Consider the following 24,685-nt stretch of genomic DNA (forward strand, 5'->3'; position numbering starts at 1 on the left):
AGCCGGGACTACAGGCGCCCGCCACCTTGCCCGGCTACATTTTTTGTATTTTTTAGCAGAGACGGGGTTTCACCGGGTTAGCCAGGATGGTCTCGATCTCCTGACCTCGTGATCCGCCCGTCTCGGCCTCCCAAAGTGGTGGGATTACAGGCTTGAGCCACCGCGCCCGGCAAAGAATGCCTTTTCAATCTTTCTTTGTCTGAGACTTATAGCCTGTTGTTTTCCATTTATGCCCTTGAATCACCATATCCTTGAGATGGCAAGACTGTAGACTCTTCTCAGCCTCTGCTTACTTATCTCATCTCTCTCTTATATCACACTGCCATGTTCTAAAACTATTAAGCACACTTTGAAAAAACTGTCTTGCTCAGTGTTCTTCATCATAATCCAGTGAATCTAAAAATACGCTTTTTACCAGCATTACATATTTTCCTTCCTATTAAATGGTAGAAGCCCTTATATCTCAGCAAAGATTAAAGAGCATTTTGCTCAACTTAATGTACCTTCTAGATCTATCAGATTAAGAGCAGCATTTAGAGATAGAAAGATGTTAACCCCTTGTTCTAATGCCACATACTATGTTATTAATAGTGCCACAGAGGACTTCTCATTGAACTTGTGAAAACTCAGGAATGCAAAACCTGTTTTCCTTAGTGTTTTTCCAGTGTCCATCTCAAATAAAATTGCTAGCCTAAAACAATAACGCATATTTTGTAGCATAGACAGCTTTGAACAAAATTGCAAAGCATGTAACGTGTGTTTGTCATCTTTTTCTTCCTTCTTAAGTGCAATCCATTTTTTTCAGAGTGCTAAACTTGGCTCTGGCAACCAGCTGGTTATAAAAACAAATCTTGCTAACAGTGTTGAGCTATCAGAAGTCAGGTCCATACTTTTGCTGGACAATTCAAGGGATGTACTTAATGGCAGCGCTATTCACTTTAGAATCTTTGTATTATTGATACAATTTGCAATTATAGGAGAATGATGACGTTTGCACTGCTGAAAGCCATCCCTGTAAATTTCTGCCTACCAAGTCACTTCTGTGCAAGACAGTTCTTGCTCTGTTCTTCTGCAGAGCTTCACACAAACTAACCTTATCATATAAGATTATTCCTACCCTTCTTCACTTCTATTCCTCTGCTGCAACTTCTTTTAATCACAGTCTGGGTTCTGGGGAGTAGACTTTGGAGTTGAGTTTGGCAGGCAGCATATTTATTAAGCCATGCCCTGGGGGAAAAAAAAACAAAAAAACACCTGTAGAAGGGCAGAGGTAACAGGAGTGGAAAGAGGAAGAACTACAGCTGTGATGTAAACCCTGTAACACCCTTATTCAACCCCATGGACAACTTGCAGCTAGAATGACCCTTCAGAGTTGTCTCGAGTGGAGTTAAAATGGTGGAGTGTTTATACTACGCCCCTTCATCAGTCAATAGATGTGGGTTGCCCTGGAAAGGGTGTGACATTGGCTGACTGGACTCAGCAAGTCAGGTGGTACCTGAGAGAACTAACAAGAAGCTGCCTGACCACAGCTGGAGCAACAAGCCCTTCCTTTGAAGGTCCATCTTGGCGGTGCATCTCCATGTCCATCATGCCTTCTTGGCCCAGTTAACTCCTAGTCATTTTTAAAAATCACTGCTCAAAGACATTTCAACTTTTTTCCTTTTAAAAAATGGATTTATAGTTGTATGCACGGGCACACACACACACATACATTTGTTTAAATTGAGCCTCTTTTAGAGACAGACCTGAGGAGAGGACAATTTTGTTTACAGGCTCACCTTTGGGACCAGCTCAATGATTTTTTGAAAACTGCCTTTTATGTAGGAAAAGGAGACATGATTATCATACATTGCCCTTGATTACATTTTTTCTGCGCAACATTTGCACCTAAGTAGAAGCAATAACAACGAGGCTGAGGCTGATAAGCTGAATTAGTGACATTAATGATACTAAAGGAGTTTTGGATTGTATACTTTGTTGTCCTTTAACATTATGCACATAGAGGGCAGACTGGCCAAGCATTTCACAAATGAATCGCGTTCATCATTGGAGGATTGCTTGATTATTGCAAATCCATTACCACCATTAAGCCACAATCTGCTGATTCCAGTCCTGATTTAGCACAGAACACAAAATACACCTCCTGCAGTCACTGTACATAAAGGTTTGCAATTTATAATTTTAGAATATGAGACAAATTACATAATTAGTTGACCTGTATTCACTGAGTAACTGACTAAATAAGTAGGTCAAGAAGGAATTAGGAAAACTGGATAATCCACTCCTAAATAATAGACTTAGTTATCAAGGGATTGTGACAAATATATGCGAAGTTTTCCTATCTCCAAATCATTACTGTGTTTACAAAGCATCATCTGAAATCTTTTAAAAGTATGTTAAAATGAGATTGAGTAGTATATCCTAAAATTTGCATTTACTTTTTAATAAAAAGATGACTAACATTGGAGATGTTAAAATATACATTTACCCCAAAGGCATTTGTTAACTTCTATATGGATGAAAAAGTAAAATTGTCATATTTAGAATGCACAATAAATATTCATCATCTGATCAAATGTTGATAGTATATGAACCTTAACCTTCCCAGAAGGAAAGTGCCTAGTGGTAGAGACTAATGAGTTTTACATAGATGTCTTCCACCATCTCGTAAGGGGCTTCTATTTAAAAAGTAGTCTTTAATACATAATAAATAATTCTTTAATAAAAGACATCGTTTTTTCTATGAGGCGTCACTGCGTTCATGAAACTTAGAAAAAATGCTTAGAATGGATTTCTGCATCAGATGACTCAGAAGAATGAAACTTGGTAATCTACTGAATAACTTCTGTACATGCATGAAGCCTATGAGAGAATCAAATACATGGAAACTAATTAATGAAAATAGAACCAAGGCTACACATGTACAGCTCTTAGGGATAAATATTTCTTTCCTGTGTTGCTTTTTTCTTTATTTTAGGGAGACAAACATTTCTGTCTTCTTTTCAGTTCAGCCAGTAAATATAACTCTAGTTAAATGATGGTATGAAATTAGGGGCTTTATTTGACTGTATTTTGTACTTTGACCTTACACTAACCTTGCACATAAGATACACAGAAATGAGGCCTAGGAAAGGTTAAGCAACTTGTCCAGTTACCACAATTAATAACAAAGGCAAAATATGAACATGTACTTGAAAAAATGATTATGCTATTCAAAAAGCACTTTTATATCTTAAGTCCTTGGTTAACAGTAAGTTTAATGTTTTTATACACTGTCTTCTCTAGCTTGTTCATTGAAAGCTAGAAGGTGAGCAATTCCATAAACAGTAAATGCTCAGTCTAATATGGCAGAATCCAGGAGTAATAATGAACACATTCAGTAAATGGTATGGCATAGACACCAAGGAATCAGAATAGACTCCTCACCTTTTAGAATAGACTTACTTCGGGTAGACTCTCTTATGTTTTGTTACTAATTGGCCCTAAAATTTCTATTAAGTTTGTATGGTTCTTGCTCAAGGAATTTGTTTTCTTATGAAAATTTATTTCCACATGTAGGTCAAAAATGTAATGAAAAATATCATGGCTGGATTGCAACAAACCAACAGTGAAAAGATTCTCCTGAGCTGGGTCCGACAATCAACTCGTAATTATCCACAGGTTAATGTAATCAACTTCACTACCAGCTGGTCTGATGGCCTGGCTTTGAATGCTCTCATCCATAGTCATAGGTAAGATTACTGAGACATTAAATAACTTTTAAAAGTGGTGATTTAGACTCTGATGACATATTTTTCCCCAGTACGGTTCCAGATCATGTCCTACTTTACGTACATGTTATGTACGTTGACCGCATTGATCTAACATTCCATTGGAATGAACTAATTAAGAATATTTTCTTGTGTTTTATGTGATACGTATACTTTAGTTGTTGAAATATTAACATTAGTGGAGCATGAAATTGGTTATGGTAGAGGGTTTGACATTGGGACTCCCAGAAACTGCAGGTTGTATTCTAACTTTGCTGAGAACGGGGTTAGTCTTTTTATACAGATAATGTGTTTGTGTAAGCCTAAACTATACAGCTAAAAATGGTTTTAGATCTCATGTGAGTAGTTGTAGTTAAATTAATTACCATCGTCAGATAAATAGTGTGGAGAAAAAAACTCTGTCTTATCAAATACACACACAGATATCAAACACCATAAAGTCCTGTATACTTTGTTCTAGTTCAGGGTCATAAGACACTCAGAACATTTTAGCAACCAAGACAAAGAGCAGAACACAATTAATTCTATGACGTAGTGTTCAGAATACCAAAAGAAACAATTGCTCTGGAATAGCAAATCAATTGCTATAAAGCAAGAGAGCTTTTGTGGATCTTAATAAAAAGAACTCACTGTAATACAGTGAACCAAAGTCCTTAACTATATTCCATACAACATTATATTTCCTTTTCTTAAGATGAAAAACAAGGTTTTTTTTTTTTTGCTTTGCTTGTGTAAAGCTCAGTAAATGAATTAATAACAGTTCAAGAAAAAACAAAGCAGTGTAGGAAATACATATGTATATGTATACACACACTTATAGATATATATATACCATATATACTACACCATTTAGACTCTATATATGTGTGTATATATGTATATATATATACGTGTGTGTGTATATATATATATATATATATATGCGTGTGTGTGTGTGTGTGTGTGTGTGAGAGAGGGACTATAGTTACTCTATTTTGGTCTTCCTGTTACCCATTTCGTTTACCCAACCCAGGGCTAAATGCATTGACTAATTAACTGTGTTTAAAAAGACACTGGACTGCATCTTGCCTAATTTTCAGTGCAAGTTATGTTTTTTCACTTTGATTTTTTTCTTTTTTTTGATGATTCTACAATTTTCCTATGCCAATCCTGCTTCTAGAAAAGCTCAGAATATGAATTTTCTCTATGGTAAAGCTCAGTCCAAGAGCAAACACACTTCAAATAAGCATCTTTGGCAGGTGTCTTGCTCCAGCTGGATTTAATTAACCCCATCCAGATCGGGTTTCCAGGTGAAATACTCAGCAACCTGATTTTAGAAAAGAGGCAGACATGCATTCAAGTGTCATGTTAAGCAATGTTACCACATTGTTTACCATATGACAGAAGAAAAATTTTCCACAGCTTCAATACAGTTAGATGAGAAGGGATAGAGACATTTGGTCTCTGTTTTAAGTCAATGCTCATTTATGCAGCCACATGCTTCACACTAAGGGCCTGAAAATATTGATTTTGCTGTTCATGTACACATTTGCAGATGAGCAAAAATATCAAGGATCAGGCTATATGGTCCTTGTTGGCTCTCTAACATTTTCCCTTCAAGTGGAAGACTTCAGTCCTGCAAGCATGCTCACACTCTATCTTTGTTAATATTCTATTTCATGATTTCTGAATACATTTGTAGGTAATACAGTAAACATACCCAGATTGCCCTGCTTTATCTGTCCCTGACCCACTCTTTCTCTGTCAAAATATCCTCATTTATATATTCTCTCCTGTCATATTGGAGGAATCATCAGTAACTATGCATTACATGGTTACTTTTCAAGAGGTTCTTCACGGTTGTTTAATGCTCTTTCATGAATCATCTCCCCCTTCTTTTTGTATTTGACAGATGTTCATATTCTTTAAAGAAAAAAAATGCTTGAACTTTCTGTTCCAAATAGATTGTCATTGGCACACTTAGGAATGTCATGAGGTGCCCTGATTTCAATAATTGAGTGGCTCAACTATATAGAACAAAGACATGGAGTTAATATAGAGCATAAGGATTGACTCAGGGTCATGGAAGTTAAAAGTTGTGTGATAAAATGCAAAGTCCACTACATTACCCTTCAAAGGAAGCCAGATTTCTACTTTTTGTGTTAAAACCCAGTGATAATTGATTAGAAATATGTACAAGATGCAGATAAAATTACAATAACTATCAAGTTTCAATTATCGTCCTAGATCCTTATTTTAGTGTATTACCACAGCAAATTAAAAGAAAATGGACGCTAGAGTCAGGAGCGAAGGGAAAAGAGAAACACAGTGTATCTTCATGACCCCAACCCTACTTTATCACATTTCAATTCTTAGATGCAGTCAGTGTCAGCTACTTGTACTTTGGTTCCTGATGGTTATAATAATACGTATGATAATGTTTCTACTTCTTGACAAACTAATTTCTAAGCGTATAGGTATTTACTCCATAGTATGAAGCCCAGCCATATTACCTTTCATCCCCAGGTATTTCCTAATTTGATTACTTATAATCATTTTATTCTTGTAATTTTTGCTTTTATTACATTAAATGGTACGAGTATACCTCTTGTTAAATTTTTACCAAGCTTAGAAAGCAACTTTTGACCAATATGAAAAATGAGAAAATCATCACACATACTTACTCTCGCCTCTTCTCCACCTCCCATTTTGAATTATATTATGTTTGCATCAGTAGTATTTGTAGCATTTATATCTGTTCTGTAAAGATAGGTGCTTTTGGCTTGAGTCTGCAAATTGAAAATACATCACTGTTGTTATATAAATGTAATTAACATTACAGCAAAGTAATAGAAACGAATGCTTTTAAACAATTATGATTTTGTAGACACCATTCTAGGTAAAATATTCCATCAAGTTCCATGACATAGATGCTATCATTTTACCCATCTCACAAATAGATAAACTGAGTCATAGAGAGGTTATGTAATTTACCTAAAACTACTTGGCTAGTATGTGGTAGAACTAGGATTTAAATTTTACTATCCTAATCATGGTGTTGATTTTATTAAAAATCTGGTAATCCTTGGTTGCAAGTTCATAAATTATGGCCCAGGTTAACATTAAATGCTATGTGAGTTTCCTCCATAGTTGCTTAGTTTTACAATTTTTACGCATTTGAAAATCATAGATATTTATAATGTTAATTAATTTTAATGATATAAAACAATTCATTTTTAATGCTAGATGTGACCTCAAAGGCCATTTTGTGCAATGCTGATTTTTTGAATGAAAATGCCAAAGCTCAAGTAAATTACATGACTTAGATATCCACACACTGAGGTGGTTAGTTAGTGGCCAAGGAAAAGGGGAAGACAAGGGAAAACAGCAAGAATACATGAGCAATGCTCTTTTTGCTCATCATACTCATTTCAACCTTGTATATTATGCTGTAGATGAGAAAACTAGTTTCTCATATGTTCCCACCTATGTTCTTTTTCTACTCCCATTGCCTACATAAAAAACGAAGATAAGGCAGAGGGTGTGTAGTGAACTTAAAAGTCCCCTAAATAGTCTACAATTTTTAAATTTTTAATATTTTTTCTTAAGGCATTTTACAATTTACAAATATGCTAGTTTCCATAAGCTTGTTAGCTGTTTGGGGTATTTTGGAATATATGGAGGGATTACGATTTCCTAGTAAGTGTACAAAATTTTGGTGTATTAACCAGAGTAGAAGCAATTAAAGAACAAACAAATCTGTACATTTATTTACATTTTTTTTTTTTTTTTTTGAGGCAGAGTCTCACTCTGTTGCACAGGCTAGAGTGCAGTGGGCCAATCTTGGCTCACTGCAACCTCTGCTTCCCAGGTTCAAGCTATTCTACTGTCTCAGCTTCCTGAGTAGCTGGGACTACAAGCACTAGCCACCATGCCTGGCTAATTTTTGTATTTTTAGTAGAGTCGGAGTTTTACCACGTTGTCTAGGCTGGTCTCGAAATCCTGGCCTCAGGTGACCTGCCTGCCTCGGCCTCCCAAAGGAGGGATTACAGGCGTGAGCCACCAAGCCTGGCCAATTTTGAATTACGGATTTAGAAAATAACAGCTAACTTAGCTTTGTAACTTTTTTTTTTTTTTTTTTTTTGGCAAAGCATGAACTCTTAAACAGGAGTCCATTAACAGATTCAAATATCCTAAAATCATATATAGATTCTGTTAACAGATATGGAGACTTATTTGTAGGAGTAGAAGTTTCATAGCTCTCAACAGATTCTCAAAAGTGTTTGTGATTCAGAAAAGGTGAAGAAACACTTTACTAATGATTTCCAGTGCTGTTGGGATAAATTGTAATTCGTTAATAGCCAAGACCTCATGCAAACTCAACCAGTTTCGGTCTCTCAAACTTATCTCCCACCACTTCATACTTAGAATCTTCCAATGGAGCCAGGCCTGTGAAATCTTGATTTTCTGAGCATGTCTTGCTTTTTTCCTTCCCTAAGAACTTCAGTTCTCTAATACTCACACAAGTTAGAATTCTATTATCAATATATTTTTAATGCAAGCCCAAATGTCTATTTAATCCGCCTTTCAGCCTCAGAAAACTTTTTTGACCTCTTCAGATTTTATAAAACATTTTCTTATTGTCTGTGTTTTTTCACATTTAGAGTTTAATTAATATGGCTTCTTCATTTTCCTTGCTCATTAAATTTAAAATCCTTACAAGACAAGAACTGCCTCTTACACTCCTTTGCGTTTTCTCTATTATCAAGTAATATGTATGTTATATGTGCTTATTCATTCTCTCGTGTAGTTGATAAATATTTGTTGAGCCTTTATTATGTGTCAGACTGGGTTTCCAGCAGTGAACCAAACAGGCAATAAAAGATTGTACATTCTAGTGGAAGAGAAAGATACAGAGACAAGTTTAATTAAATTATATAATATATTAAATAGTAAGTGTTAATGAGAACAGTATAAAGCAGATAAGGAGAAAGAAAATAAGTGTATGTGAGTTTGATGTGAGGCATGCAATTTTCTTTTTCATTTATATATTTAGGAGACTGAGTTTTGCTGTCACCCAGGATGGAGTGCAGTGGCACAATCATGGCTCACTACAGCCACCCAGGTTCAAGTGATTCTCCAACCTCAGTCTCCTGAGTAGCTGGGACCACAGGGGCATGTCAGCACACTTGACTACTTGTTTTTTTTAAAAGTCGTAGAGACCAGCTCTCACTATGTGGTTCAGGGTGGTCACTAACTCCTGGCCTCAAGCAAATACTTTAGCCTCAGCCTCCCAAAGTGCTTGATTTACAGGTGTGAGCCAAGGTGCCTGGCTAGGATGCAATTTTAGATAGGGCTTGGGCAGGGAAGAACTTTCCAGTGATGTGATTTTCGAGTAAAGACCCAATGGAAGTAAAGTAATGAGCCACGTTGATGTCTTCGAAAAGTGAATACAAATCCAAATGCAGAAAACTATGGATCCTGTTTATGGGAATTGAGAGAAGAGACAAGAAATAAAATCAGGGAGTTAATAGGGACCTGGACCCTGTTCGACTTAGTAGATCGCATGAAATACGTAATTTTCACTTCCCCTGAAGTAGAGATTTGAGAAGACGGATATGATGAAACATGTTAACAGATCACTCCGGCAACTCTGCTGTGCACTGATTAACACAGGCAAGAGTGAGAGAAGAGGGAACAGTTATGAGGCTATTGTGATAATTCATGCAAGATAAAATGGATTTTGGACTAGAGTGGTGGCAGTGAGGATAGTCAGAAGCAGTCAAATTCTGAATACATTTTGAATTAAATGTTGTGTGAGAGTAAAATAGTCATTAAGGATGTCTCCAAGGGTTTTCATCTGAGTAACTGCAATTTTAAGCATGTTGTTCATTATTGAGGAAGGGAGAACAGCAAGAAAAATAGATAGGTTTGGGGGAGTGTGATGAGGATAAATATCAGAAGCTCCATCCAGGACACTTGAAGCTTGTGATGACTAAATGGAGATAATGAGTATGCAGAAGAATCTATAATTTTGAGTTTAGGGAAAAGGTCTGGGTTAGAGATATAAAACTGGGCATTACCAGTAAATAACTGGTATTGAAATCCATGAGACTGGATGAGATAGATAAATTTTTGTTGCTCGGATAAGCTAGCATAGATTATTTGTCGTCTTCAAGATTTTCTTTTTCCCCCACATCTTTACTGATGTGTATTAACAATACAAACATTGTATGTGTTTAAGTATACAACCTCAGCAATTTTTTTGAGACAGGGTCTCACTCTGTTGCCCAGGCTAGAGTGCAGTGGCACGATTATGGTTCACTGCACCCTCAATCTTCCTGGGTTCAGGTGATCCTCCAACCTCAACCACCTCCTGAGTAGCCGGAACTGTAGGCATGTGACACCACACCCAGCTAGTTTTTCTTTTCTTTTCTTTTCTTTTTTTTTTTGTGGAGACAAGATTTCACCAAATTGTCTAGGCTGGTCTCAAACTTCTGGGCTCAAAGGATATGCCTGCCTCCATCTCCCAAAGTGTTGAGATTACAGGCATGAACCACCATACCCAACAAGATTTTCAATTAAAATTACAACTTGTTTAAATAGAAATGTTTTGAAGGGTAAATGAATTACACTCAAACCTTAAGGACTACGGGGCATGGGTTGTCAATGAAAATTAAGCATGGAAGTAAATCTCATGGAACATTCTAGATTGATTTATATTTGTCTTTGTGTATGTGTGTATATGTATGTGTTTTAGGCCAGACCTGTTTGATTGGAATAGTGTGGTTTGCCAGCAGTCAGCCACACAGCGACTGGAACATGCATTCAACATCGCCAGATATCAATTAGGCATAGAGAAACTACTCGATCCTGAAGGTTGGTAAATTTCTGGACTACCACTCCTTTTAGTATAGTAGAGTTTAATGTTTTCATCCAAGACTTGTCATTTCTACACAAAATACAAAACTGCATATCTTAAGTTTTCCAGTACTCTAGATATATTTAAAATGTTCTGCTTTCTTGCACTATATTATGAATTGTCTTATTTAATTCTAGTTCTCAAAATATCAGTATCTAAAATTGCAGTGAAGACTTTGAGGAAAAAAGCCTTTAAAATGTATATGCCCTTTGGATGCAGCATACTGCATTTGGAGTGTATCGACTCCAAATAATTACAAAAAGTTAATGTTTTGCTTATGCTACCAAGAGATTTGATAGAGTAATCAGCTATAATTAATTAGCTCCTCTTGCCAATTTCATTCATATACTCTATAAAAGGCAACATGGTTTACTATTTAAATCAGGAAATCTATTCCTGCCACTACTTCTGTTGTAATTTTTCACTCTGGGGAGATCCTCTGTTGGATGGTTATTCATTTTCTGCTGCTTTAGTTGATAGGCAGAAATGTATTTGTTTTTACTATATTACACTTAAATAACGTTGACTCTTATCTCTGGTGCTACATAATCATACCTTCCAGAGATAGCAATGATAGGGATAATAACATTGTGACCTCTACTCTTTTGCTTGCCCATGGAAGTACACTTTTGCCATGCCAAGTTTGAAATTGTAGCCTCTGTTCTCAATTCTTAAGGCTTTGGGACACTGTAAATCAGAAGTTGGAAAAGTGAAGTCAGTGGGATTGAAGATACTTGGGTAGAAGCTGTTCTACAATAGAAGCTGATAATTAAATGTTTTTTTGAATATAGAATCAATTTCATCAATTCTAAAACAGGAGATCTTTGAATATTGATGATAGGTCCCATCAAGAAAAGCTCAAAAATGACCCAGAAGATCGCCTTTGCCAGTGAATTATTATCAACCAGAATTTTAGTCCTCAGTTTTGCAGACACAGAAGCCTGATTGCCTCAGATCGTCTAGCAGATCCATATTGGGGTGGGAGGAGTTAACTTTAAATAAGCTTAAAAAGTGATAGATAAATAAAAATGGAAATTCAGTAATTTTAAATGAGATATAACAAGCAGCAGAATACTCACGATTGACAAATATATTGCTTTTGATAAGCAAATGTACTTGGGAAAGTAAATTATAACAACACAAATGTTAGTTTGTGAAGTTGGAATCGGATTAAGTTGATTCGAAATGTTTCTTCTCCTTGGGATAATGCATGGCTGAGCACTGAATGCTGTAACCCCTTTTTATTGCTTCTATACATGATAGTATCTCTCCTGTCCCTGCTTTTAGCTCTAAGGGAGAAACTGTATTAATCCTATGTCCTTAGTGTGCAGTATAGGGGAAGGTTACTGTTGACCCCTAGTGCACATTTGTATGTTTTCTCTTAGTTCAGTGAGGTAGAAAGGGCAGGCATAATGAAAATAGGGACTTCAACCCCTGAGGATAAAGAGCTATAGTGTATGATTTTGAAAGATAAGTCTGTTAATATGTTTTTGTTTTTTATTGAATCACATATGGTGGTCAGTTCCCAACATCAAGGTGTATATTCTAGTTATTTTTGTGTGTGTCCTACCCTTTCATAAAACAGTAGGAGAAGGTTTAAAATAGATATTTTTCTTATTAAGTGACAAAATGGCTTTTGACCTCTAGTACTCCTTTGAACTTACGGAATAGGAGTGCCTAAATGGGCGTCCACATGATAATCAGAAAATAGGTTAATATATACACCTATGTATATACACTACCCACAAAAAATTTAAGTAAATAAAAACAATTTTAAAAAGTACATTGACGAGCCTGTAATCAGAAAAAGTCAGGTACATGAATAGTGTATTTTATAGCTAAAAGAATCTGATATACCTAACTCCATATGCTCTCCTAACTGGGAAGTATATGTAGAAATGTACACTGTATAGCCTATAAGGTCACCATTTTATGTCTCAAACTTCAACAATTTAAAATCAACAAAATGTAATATGAATGAAATATGGACTGATTAATGAAGATCCAGCCACTGCTTATGGTCTCGTTTTGCCAGTACAATCTCAGATCTGTTAAGCCTTTCTATTTATGGACTCTTCCAATTCAAAGAGCATCCTATCGCTTAAACAGGTTTCTTGTTTACTTACATAGAGGTGTTTATAGTATTCTCTGATGGTAGTTTGTATTTCTGTGGGATCAGTGGTGATATGCCCTTTATCATTTTTTATTGTGTCTATTTGATTCTTCTCTCCTTCATTATTTGTCTAGTGGTCTATTTTGTTAATCTCTTCCAAAAAAAAAAAAAAAACTGCTGAATTCATTGATTTTTTTCATGTCTCTGTCTCCTTCAGTTCTGCTCTGATCTTAGTTATTTCTTGTCTTCTGCTAGCTTTTGATTTGTTTGCTCTGGCTTCTCTAGTTCTTTCAATTGTGGTGTGAGGGTGTTGGTTTTAGATCTTTCCTGCTTTCTCCTGTGGGCATTTAGTGCTATAAATTTCCCTCTAAACACTGCTTTAGCTGTGTCCCAGAGATTCTGGTACATTGTATCTTTGTTCTCATGGGTTTCAAAGAACTTCTTTATTTCTGCCTGAATTTTGTTATTTACCCAGTAGTTATTTAGAAGCAGGTTGTTCAGTTTCCATGTAGTTGTGTGGTTTTGAGTGAGTTTCTTAATTCTGAGTTCTAATTTGATTGCACTGTGGTCTGAGAGGCTGCTACAATTTTCGTTCTTTTGCATTTGCTGAGGAGTGTTTTACTTCCAGTTATGTGATCAATTTTAGAATAAGTGTGAAGTAGTACTGAGAAGAATGTATGTCCTGTTGATTTGGGGTGGAGACTTCTGTAGATGTCTCTTGGGTCCACTTGGTCCCAAGCTAAATTCAAGTCTTGAACATCCTTGTTAATTTTCTGTCTCATTGATCTGTCTAATGTTGACAGTGGGGTGTTAAAGTCTCCCACTATTACTGTGTGGGAATCTAAGTCTCTCTGTAGATCTCTAGGAACTTGCTTTATGAATCTGGGTTCTCCTGTATTGGGTGCATATATATTTAGGATAGTTAGGTCTTCCTATTGCATTGATCCCTTTACCATTATGTAATGACCTTCTTTGTCTTTTTTTATCTTTGTTGGTTTAAAGTCTATTTTATCAGAGACTAGGATTGCAGCCCCTGCTTTTTTTTTTGCTCCCCACTTGCTTGGTAAATCTTCCTCCATCCCTTTATTTTGAGCCTATGTGTGTCTTTGCATGTGAGATTGCTCTCCTGAATACAGCACATCGATGAGTCTTGACTCGTTATACAATTTGCCAGTCTGTGTCTTTGAATTGGAGCATTTAGCCCATTTACATTTAAGGTTAATATTGTTATATGTAAATTTGATCCTGTCATTATGATGCTAGCTGGTTATTTTGCTTATTAGTTGATGCAGTTTCTTCATGGTGTTGATGGTCTTTACAATTTGGTATGCTTTTGCACTGGCTGGTACCAGTTTTTCCTTTCCATATTTAGTGCTTCCTGAAGGAGCTCTTGTAGGGCAGGCCTGCTGGTGACAAAATCTCTCAGCATTTGCTTGTCTGTAAAGGATTCTATTTCTCCTTCACTTATGAAGCTTAGTTTGACTGGATATGAAATTCTGAGTTAAAAATTATTTTAAGAATGTTGAGTATTGGTTCCCACTCTCTTCTGGCTTGTAGGGTTTCTGCAGAGAGATCTGCTGTTAGTCTGAGGGGCTTGCCTTTGTGGATAAGCCAACCTTTCTGTCTGGCTGTCCTTAACATTTTTTCCTTCATTTCAATCTTGGTGAATCTGACGATTATGTGTCTTGGGGTTGCTCTTTTTGAGGAGTATCTTTGTGGTGGTCTCTGTATTTCCTAAATTTGAATGGTGGGCTGTCTTGCTAGGTTGGGAAAGTTCTCCTGGATAATATCCTGAAGAATGCTTTCTAACTTGGTTCCATTCTTGCCATCACTTTCCAGTATACCAATCAAACCTAGGTTTGGTCTTTTCACATAGTCCCATATTTTGTGGAGGCTTTGTTCATTGCTTTCATTCTTTTTTCTCTAATCTTCTCTTCACACTTTATTTAATTAAGTTGATCTTCAATCTCTGATATTCTTTCTTCTGCTTGATCGATTGAGCTATTGATACTTGTATATGCTTCATGATGTTCTTGTGCTGTGTTTTTCAGTTCCATCAGGTCATTTATGTTCTGTAAACTGGTTAGCAATTTGTCTAACCTTTTTTCAAGGTTCTTAGCTTCCTCGCATTGGGTTAGAACATGCTCCTTTAGCTTGGAGGAGTTTATTACCCACCCTTCTGAAGCCTACTTCTGTTAATTCGTCAAACTCATTCTCCGTCCAGTTTTGTTCTCTTCCTGGTGAGGGGTTGTGATCCTTTGGAGGAGAAGAGGCGTCCTGTTTTTTGGAATTTTCAGCCTTTTTGTGCTGGTTTTTCCTCATCTTTGGATTTATCTACCTTTGGTCTTTGATGTTGGTGAACTTCAGATGGGGTTTTTGTGTAAATGTCCTTTTTGTTGATGTTGATGCTGTTTCTTTCTGTTTGTTAGTTTTCCTTCTAACGGGTCCCTCTGCTGCAGGTCTGCTGGGGTTTGCTGGAGGTCACTCCAGACCCTGTTTGCCTGGGTATCCCCAGCAGAGACTGCAGAACAGCAAAGATTGTTGCTTGTTTCTTCCTCTGGAAGCTTCGTCACAGAGGGGCCCCTGCCAGATGCCAGCTGGAGCTCTCCTGTATGAAGTGTCTGTCAACCCCTGCTGGGAGGCATGTCCCAGTCAGTAGGCACAGGGGTCAACCCACTTGAGAAGGCAGTCTGTCCCTTAGCAGAGCTTGAGTGCTGTGTTAGGAGATCCGCTGCTCTCTTCAGAGCCAGCAGACAAGGACATTTAAGTCTGCAAAAGCTGTGCCCACAGCTGCCCCTTCGCCCAGGTTCTCTGTCCCAAGGAGATGGGAGTTTTATCTATAAGCCCCTGACTAGGGCTGTTGCCTTTCTTTCAGAGATGCTCTGCCCAGATAGGAAGAATCTAGAGAGGCAGTCTGGCTACAGTGGCTTTGCTGAGCTGCAGTGGGCTCTGCCCAGTTTGAACTTTCCAGTGACTTTGTTTACACTGTGAGGGGACATCGGCCTACTCAGGCCTCAATAATGGTGGATGCCCCTCCCTCCACCAAGCTGGAGCCTCAGGTCAGCTTCAGACTGCTGTGCTGGCAGCGAGAATTACAAGCCAGTGGATCTTAGCTTGCTGGGCTCCGTGGGGGTTGGATCTGCTGAGATAGACCACTTGGCTCCCTGGTTTCAGCCCCCTTTCCAGGGGAGCGAATGTTTCTGTCTCGCTGGTGTTCCAGGCACCACTGGGGTGTTAGACTCCCACACAATAATAGTGGGAGACTTTAACACCCCACTGTCAATATTAGATCAATGAGACAGAAAATTAACAAGGATATTCAGGACTTGAGCTTAGCTCTGGACCAAGCAGACCTAATTGACATCTACACAGAACTCTCCACCCTGAATCAACAGAATGTACATTCTTCTCAGCACCACATCGCACTTATTCTAAAATTGATCACATAATTGGAAGTAAAACGCTCCTCAGCAAATGCAAAAGAATGAAAATCATAACAGTCTCTCAGACCACAGTGCAATCTAATTAGAAGGCAGGATTAAGAGACTCAAAAGCACACAACAACATGGAAACTGAACAAACCTGCTCCTGAATGACTACTGGGTGAATAATGAAATTAGGGCAGAAATAAATAAGTTTTTTGAAACCAATGAGAACAAACACACAACGTACCAGAATCTCTGGGACACAGCTAAAGCAGTATTCAGAGGGAAATTTATAGCACTAAATGCCCACAGGAGAAAGCGGGAAAGACCTACACCCATCAACCCGTCATCTGTGTTAGATATTTCCCCTAATGCTATCACTCCGCTAGCTCCCCACCCCACAAAAGGTCCCAGTCTGTGATGTTCCACTGCATCCATGTGTTCTCCTTGTTCAACTCCCATTTATGAGTGAGAACATGCAGTGGTTGGTTTTCTGTTCCTGTGTTAGTTTGTTGATGGGTGTAGCAAACCACCATGGCATGTGTATACCTATGTAACAAAGTTGCACATTCTGCACATGTATCCCAAAACTTAACGTATAATGTAATAAAAAGTTTCTTAAAGTTTACTTATGGCTGCAAATAAGATGAGGATTCAGCGTAAGTCTTATATTTTTAAAATATGCCAATTCTTGCCATTGTGTTAGGGAAACCCCCAAATACACATTTATACATTTTTGCCCAGCATTTTTCAAGAGATAATCTCAGTGATGATTCAAAGAAAAACATAAGTAAATCATAAGAATTTTTATTTACTGATTTCTTAGTCACAAAAGACAGAACACCATCTCTTGAAGTCTCAGACTTAGAACACTCTCTTCAGTAGATTTTCCAGGCAAAATTCATGATTCATGCCTGTATAGTAATTGCTTTTGTGATGTTCATATTTTTATTTAACCAGATATTGGTTCTTTGGCTTATGCCTGATGTCAGCTAATCTCCAAAGAAATTTCATTTTAAAGCGGTTATGCTCCTTAGGAGAATAATGAAACATTTGGGGATAATTTTATTATTGGGGGATTGAGGCTGTATTTGGTTTAAAAAATACCTGCCAAATAATGCTTTGAGAATTTTAAACATATGCCTTGTTGATGGAATTGCTTTATAAATTAAGAAGTCATTGAAACATTGTAGGATTTCGTATATGGAATTCGATATGCTTTGTTTGGCCTTAACTGGTGTTTTGAGGCCTGAGGTTTGGTTTTAAGTGGAATTGCCTTTTCAAATGAGTCGCAGTAGGCATTAGCATAAGCAATTTCAGGGGCTGTTTCTAGTGTGTTTAAATGTTAACATATGCAAAAATAAGTACATCTAGGGTAAACTTAATAAATCATGTATGTTTATGCTCCCAGATAATAGGTATATCTCCTTAAAAATATCCTTTTGTGAATCAGACAATTCACTTGCCATTATGATTTCTCTATAAGATAGTACATTCTACATGCGTTGGTCGTGGGTTTTCATATACATTGTTTGTTTCTCTGGGTTTCAAACATACTGGTTTCTTTGCCAGTCCAAAAAAGAAACAAAAACAAAAACAAAAAACAAACAAACAAAAAACTCCCTGTATTGAGAGTGCTTTGTAAGCTTTCCCTTGTGAATAACAAAGTGAGGATGTTCTCTTTAAAGGAATTAAAAAAAAAAAAAAAAAAATCAGGGATAAAACATTGCGCCTGTTCTTAGATGTCTTTTGAATATTAGTGTAGAAAGTCATTTCCATTTAGGATATGAAATATGTTGTGGAAATGCTCTTATTTACCAGGGTAACTTTAGAACAAAAATGAATAATGACAGTCACATTTGACCAAAACAGAAAGAAGACTAGGACTCAAGATAAATTTTTGTATCCTCAAAATGACATTTACAAACCAGTTAGGGTTTGGTTTTAATCCACTTTATTTTGACTTCCTGAGAATGGTGACATGGATTCTATTTTCTGCTCGGCTAATTCCTGCATCACTCTTCAGTTGTTTTTATAGCCGCCTTTTCCAAGAATTAGCTCTGCCTGTTGGAAGGTTTTACTCCTGGAGTGAATGGTTTCAGACTTGACTTTGTATGCATGCACGATTTTAACCTATAAAAATAATGATGGAGAGATATATAGAATTTGCTATAAAAGAGAAGCATATCTTGAAGGCCTCTTATGTTGGGTTTGCTATCAATTGACTGAACAAGGGCCATTTTAACTTTTTTCCACCTCTGCTGTAATCATCACATTTTGATACCATAATGGCAAGAAATGTTAATAAGTAGTTTACACTGGTTAAAATCGAGAGGGTTAATTCTCAGGAGGATTAGAGTTCATTTAAATAAATACTTTTGTGAATATAAACACTCGTTTTTGTATCATTTAGATTTTTTTTTTCTAGAACTCATAGAGTACCTTGTTTTCAGAAAATCTAATGCAATTGCAATATATTGGTGTTCCTTCTCTATATATGGTATTTCAACTAGAAATTATTACTGTAAATATTTCAGACACTCTAGAGTCAAACTCGGCAGTTGAAAATGTATTTTCTATGTATTTAAGAAAATATTTCACCGACACTTACATGAATGAAAAATGGCCATTGCCTTTTTGATGGCAAAGTAATATATACCAAATAGGTATTATACAGATGACTAGATTCACATTCAGATATTATTGTAGCAATTTCCTCTTCCCTGATGGAGAACCTTGAAATTGCTCTTCATAACAAAAATTAAGACATAAATGTTAACACGTATTTCCCAGTGGCCTAAAAGAAGAGACATCAGAATATTCCTGTGTGTTCTCTTGATGTTCTGTCTTCTACATTTTTCTCAGTTCAGATATCATAGAAAACTGAGTATTTTCTGGGCAATTGGAACCAATCACTAATAAATGAAAGCAATTTTTGTTCTCCTTATCCATTTCAGTTGTTTAGATGATAAATAATTGCATGTAACTGTCCCAAATTCACCTACTTAGATAACAGACCTGAAAAGTATGAAATATGATATTTGTGTGTGCACACACCTGGCTTGAATTTACACTTTATAACAAATTTTGGTATTTTCTACTAATCTTTCACATTCTTCTATGATTTGTCACCATTTTAACTTTATGGAAAATAGCCAGTTTATGATATCTACCTCACCTAGGAACTCATTTGTTAAAGTATGCTTAAGTAAGAGCTTCTTACTCATTTGGGGAGTTTAAATAATGAACTATAATCATGTGATTGAAGATTTGCGTTATGGGTTAGGTTCTATGCCAAATTTGTTCAGAAACACTTAAATATAATTGTTACCTAGATAAATGAGAATCTCTTTTCAGTTAGCTTACCAGGATTATTCTCACAACTTTTTTTTTTTTAATTACTGGAGAAATATAACATCTTTGGCCTTATACAGTGACATTAAATGATTTTTGAGTGATTGATAAGACATTAATTATTTCAATAATGAGAAATGCAGCCATGAGGTTCTAATGCTAAAGGATATATAATGTATATCTTGCTGATAGTTGGAACATTTACTTCACGGTCTTCAAAATGGAGTTAACTGTGTTTCATAAATAATTATAAGTGATATCACAGGGCTGAGTGCGATGGCTGACACCTGTAATCCCAGCACATTGGGAGGCCAAGGCAGGAGAATTGCTTTAGGCCTGGAGTTCAAGGCTGTGATTAGCTATGATTGTGCCATGACACTCCAGCCTAGGCAAAAGAGCGAGATCCCACTCCCCACCCCCCAAAAAAAAAAAAAAAAAAAAGACATCACAGAACCTGCAAATGAATATCCAAAAACCATAAAACTGGGTACTGGGAAAATAGATATTAGGCTGGTACATATGTTTTCCAATGAAATAATTTCTATGTATAAAATGCATGTGACGTTTTATAGCTGGAATATGAAATAAAATATGCTATTTTACAGCACTATTTGGGTAAAATAATGATAAACTAAAGTCTTGGTTGATGCGATTTAAATCTTAGGGAAATTTAATTCTCATACAATAGGATTTATTCCTTGCAGAGGGAAACCAGAAGCTTTACGGTTGTCTGGTGATTTTCTTTTAAAGTAATAAGCTATCCTGTTAGATTTATTCTCTTTTTAGAACATTTATTTTTATTGATGCATAACATTTTACGTATATGTACATGTGATACTTTGTTACATGCACTGAATGTGTAATGGTCAAGTCAGTGTGTTTGGGGTATTCATTACTTTGAGTATTTATCAATTTTATGTGCTGTGAACATTTCAAGTTCTCTCAGCTACTTGGAAATGTACATCATATTGTTGCTAACTCTAGTCATCCCTTTCTACTGTTGAACATTAGAATATATACCTTTCAACTAACTGTATGTTTGTACCCGTTAAATAACCCCTCTTTATATTCCCTTCCTACCCTTGCTAGCCTCTCATATCTTATACTCTCGGTTTCCATGAGAACAACTGTTTTTTACACCTATATATGAGTAAGAACATGTAAAATCTGTTTATCTTTGCCTGGATTGTTTCACTTCATAACCTGCAGTTTCATTCATGTTGGTGCAGATGGATGAAGAGTATTCCACTGTGTATATGTAACACATTTTCTTTATACATTTGTTCTCTAAGTGACACTTAATTTGCTATTATAAGTAGTGCCTCAATAAACTTGAAAGTACGGGTATGCCATGCATATATTTTTCCTGATAGCTAGAAAAGTATATGATTGCTTTCCCTTTACATAAATGCTTATTAGTGGGATTACTGACACATATCATATTTCTATTTTTAGTTTTTTAAGAAATCTCCTCCATACTGTTTTCAATATTGGCTATACTAACTTATATTCTGAACTACAACAACGTATTAAGAGTTCCCTTTTCGTTGCACCTCATCAACGTCTGTTATTTTCTTGTCTTTTTAATAGTCATTCTAACTGGGGCAAGATGATAGTTGATCATGGCTTGATTTGCATTTCCCTAGTGATTAGTGATGTTGAGCATTTTTTCATATACCCATTGGTCATTTGTCTTTTGAGAAATATCTATTCATGTCCTTTGTCTATTTTAATGTGATTTTTTTTTTTTACTGTCAAATTGTTTGAGATCCTTGTATATCCTACATATTAGTCTCTTGTCTGAATAGTTTACAAATCTTTTCTCCCACTCAGCAGGTTGTCTCTTCACTCTTCTGAGTGCTTCCTTTGTTGTACAGAAGCTCTTTCATTTATTACAGTCCCATTTACCTATTTTTGTTTTTGTTACCTGTGCTTTCGAGGTCGTAACCGTATGATCTTTGCCTAGACCAAGGTCCTGCCTTGTTTTCCCTATGTTTACCTCTTGTAGTTTCAGTTTTCGGTCTTATCTTTAAATCCTTAATCCATCTTGAGCTGATTTTTCTAATATGATGAGAGACAAGGATCCAGCTTCATACTTGTGCATCTGACAATCCAATTCTCACCACCATTTGAGGAGGACGTCCTTTCCCCCAATGTATGTTCTTGGTGCTTTAGTCAAAAATAAGTTGGGTGTAAATAAGTGGATTTAATTCTGAGTTCTGTAATCTATTCCGTTGTTCTATATGTCTGTTTTTATACCAGCACCTTGCTGTTTTGTCAAGTAGTGTGATTCATAAAACTTTGTTCTTTTTGCTCGGGATTGCTTTGGCTATTCAAACTCTTCTGGTCCCATACACATTTTACGATCACTTTTTTTCCATTTCTGTATTCTGATAGCGACTGCATTATTCAATGTAGAATGCTTTGAGTAGAATGATCATGTTAATAACATTAATTCTTCTGACTCATAAACGTGGAATGACTTTCCATTTATTGGTGTACTCTTCAATTTGTTTCACCAGTGTTTTGTATTTTATATGGATCTTTCCCTCCTGGGTTAAATTTATTCCTAGGTATTATTTCCAGCCATTGTAAATAGGTTTGCCTTCTTGATTTCTTCCTCAGCCGGTTCATTGTTGGTATATAGAAATGCTACTGAATTTTGTGTGTTGATTTTTATATCCTGCAACTTTACTAAATTTATTTATCAGATCTGAGAGCTTTCTGGTGAAGGTGTAGCTTTTTCTAGCTGTAAGTTATTAGCAAAGAGCAATAATTGGACAACAATTTCTCCTGTTGGGATGCCTGTACTTCTTTCTCTTACTCTATTGCTCTGGCTAGGACTTCCAGTACTATGTTGAAAAAGAGTGCTGAAAGTGGGCATCCTTGTCTTGTTCCAGTTTTATAGGGAGAAGTTTTTCAGCTTTCCCCTGTTCAGTTTGATACTACTTGTAGGTTTGTCATATATGGTCTTTATTATGTTAATACATGTTTTTTTTTTTTGTATGCCTAATTTGTTGAGAGTTTTTATCATGAAAAGATGTTAAATTTTATGAAAGGTTCTTTTGTGTCTATTGAAAATATGTTTCCTGTTTTTCATTCTCTTGATGTAATATATCATATTTATTGATTTATGTATGATATATCCTTGTATCATTGGGATAAATTCCACTTGATATATTTTTTATGTTGGATTGCTAGCATTTTGCAGAGAATTTCTAGATCAGTGTTCATCAGGGGTGTCGGCGTGTAGTTTTTGTTGGATAATTTTCTGGGTTTGGCATCAGGGTAATGCTGGCTTCATAGAATGAGATGGGGGAATTCCTTCCTCTTCAATTTTTTTGGAACACTTACAGGAGAATTGGTAAAGTTTGGTAGAATTCAGCAGTAAAAACATCTGGTCCTGGACTGTCTTTGTTGGGAAACTTTTTAATATTCCTGATTCAAGCTCATTACTAATTACAGGTCTGTTCAGATGTTCTATTTCTTCTTGATTCAACCATGGTTGCTGGTATGTGTCCAGGAATTTATAAATTTCCTCTAGATTTTTAGATTTTTAGATTTCTAGTTTATTAGTTTACAGTTGTTCATTATAGTCTCTGAACTTTTCCTATAGTATCAGTTGTAATGTCTCCGTCTTCATTTATGATTTTGAGTCGCTTTTTTTTTCTTGGTTACTCTAGCAAGTGCTTTATTTTCATCTTTTCAAAAATCAAACTTTTCATTGATACTTTTTTTTTTTTACTCTCTATTTTCTGGAGTTTTGCTCTGATTTTTAGGATTTTCATCCTTCTAATTCTGGGTTTGGTTTGTTTGTTTGTTTCTTTGACTAGCTCCTTGAAGAGTACATTGTTAGATTGTTTGAAATACTTCAACATTTTTGATGTGAGCATTTTTGCTGTATACATCCCTCTTAGCACTGCTTTTGCCATATCCCATAGGTTTTGTTATATTTTGATACTCATTTGTTTCAATAATTTTTTGAAAACAGTTCCTCAGTTTTCTTCCTCGACCCAAAGGTGATTCAGCAGTATGTTGTTCAATTTCCATGCTTTTGTACAGGTTCCAAAGTTTCTCTTTTTCTTATTTCTTTGTGTTTTGAAAAGATACTTGAGATGATTTTAATGTTTTATAAATTCATTAAGACATATTCTGTCATAACATATGGTCTATCCTGAAGAATGTTCTGTGCGCTTATGAGAAAAAAAGTGTGTATGAGTGTTGAATGAATTGTCCTATAAGTGTCTGTTAGGTCTATTTGGTCTAAGGAGCAGTTTCAGTCCAAGGTTTCTTTGTTAGTTTTTTTTTGTCTAAATGATCTAATGCTGAGAGGGGTGTTGAAGTCCTCAGATATTACTGTATTGGCATCTAGCTCTCCCTTTAGATCTAATACTTGCTTTATATATCTGGGAGCTCTGGTGTTGCGTGTATGTATGTTTAGAATTGTTATATACCCTTGCTAAACTTATCCCTTTATCGTTATATAATGACCTTATTGTTTCTTTTTACTGTTTTTGACTGAAAGTCTGTTTTATGTAAGCATGGCTACTGCTACTCACCTTTGTCTTCGGTTTGCATAAAATAACCTTTTCCATCCCTTTACTTCAAATCTGTATGTGTCTTTACAGGTGAAATGGGTTTATTTTAGGCAGCATATTTTTGGGTTGTGTATTTTTTAATCCATTCTGCCATTTTAAATCTTTGATGTGGAATGTTTAATCAGTTTACATTGAACATTATTACTGACACGTGAGGGCTTATTCTTTTCATTTTATTAATTGATTGATGGTTGTTTCGAATATTTTTTGTTCTTTTTTTCTCTCGTCATAGTGTGGTATTCTGTAGTGGTAACATTTGAGTAATTTTTCTCCATTTTTTTTTGTGCTTGCTCTACTAGTTGTTTTTATATTTTTATGTGTTTTCATAATGGTAGTTGTCATTCTTTCACTTCCAGGTATAGGACTCCCTTAAATGTTACTTGTAAGGCCAGTATCGTGGTGATAAATTTCCGCAGCTTTCACTTATCTAGGAAGTGTTTTATTTCTCCATGATTTATGAAGGATAACTTGGCTGGGTAGAGTATCCTTGGCTGGCAGTTGGTTTCTTTCAGCATGTTTAATAT

At 36.0% G+C, this 24,685-nt stretch overlaps 1 protein-coding gene across 1 annotated transcript in view; it reads left to right on the forward strand.

Moving 5' to 3' along the window:
* DMD (dystrophin) overlaps positions 1–24,685 on the forward strand; it is a 2,170,472-nt gene that overhangs the window by 420,124 nt on the left and 1,725,663 nt on the right. The window contains exons 6-7 of the mRNA XM_011957103.1: positions 3,559–3,731; positions 10,510–10,628. Of these exons, the coding sequence (XP_011812493.1) occupies positions 3,559–3,731; positions 10,510–10,628 (292 nt within the window). The remainder of the gene's footprint in view (positions 1–3,558; positions 3,732–10,509; positions 10,629–24,685) is intronic.

Source organism: Colobus angolensis, unplaced genomic scaffold (genome assembly GCF_000951035.1).
Source record: "Colobus angolensis palliatus isolate OR3802 unplaced genomic scaffold, Cang.pa_1.0 Scaffold434, whole genome shotgun sequence".
Classification (NCBI taxonomy): domain Eukaryota; kingdom Metazoa; phylum Chordata; class Mammalia; order Primates; family Cercopithecidae; genus Colobus; species Colobus angolensis.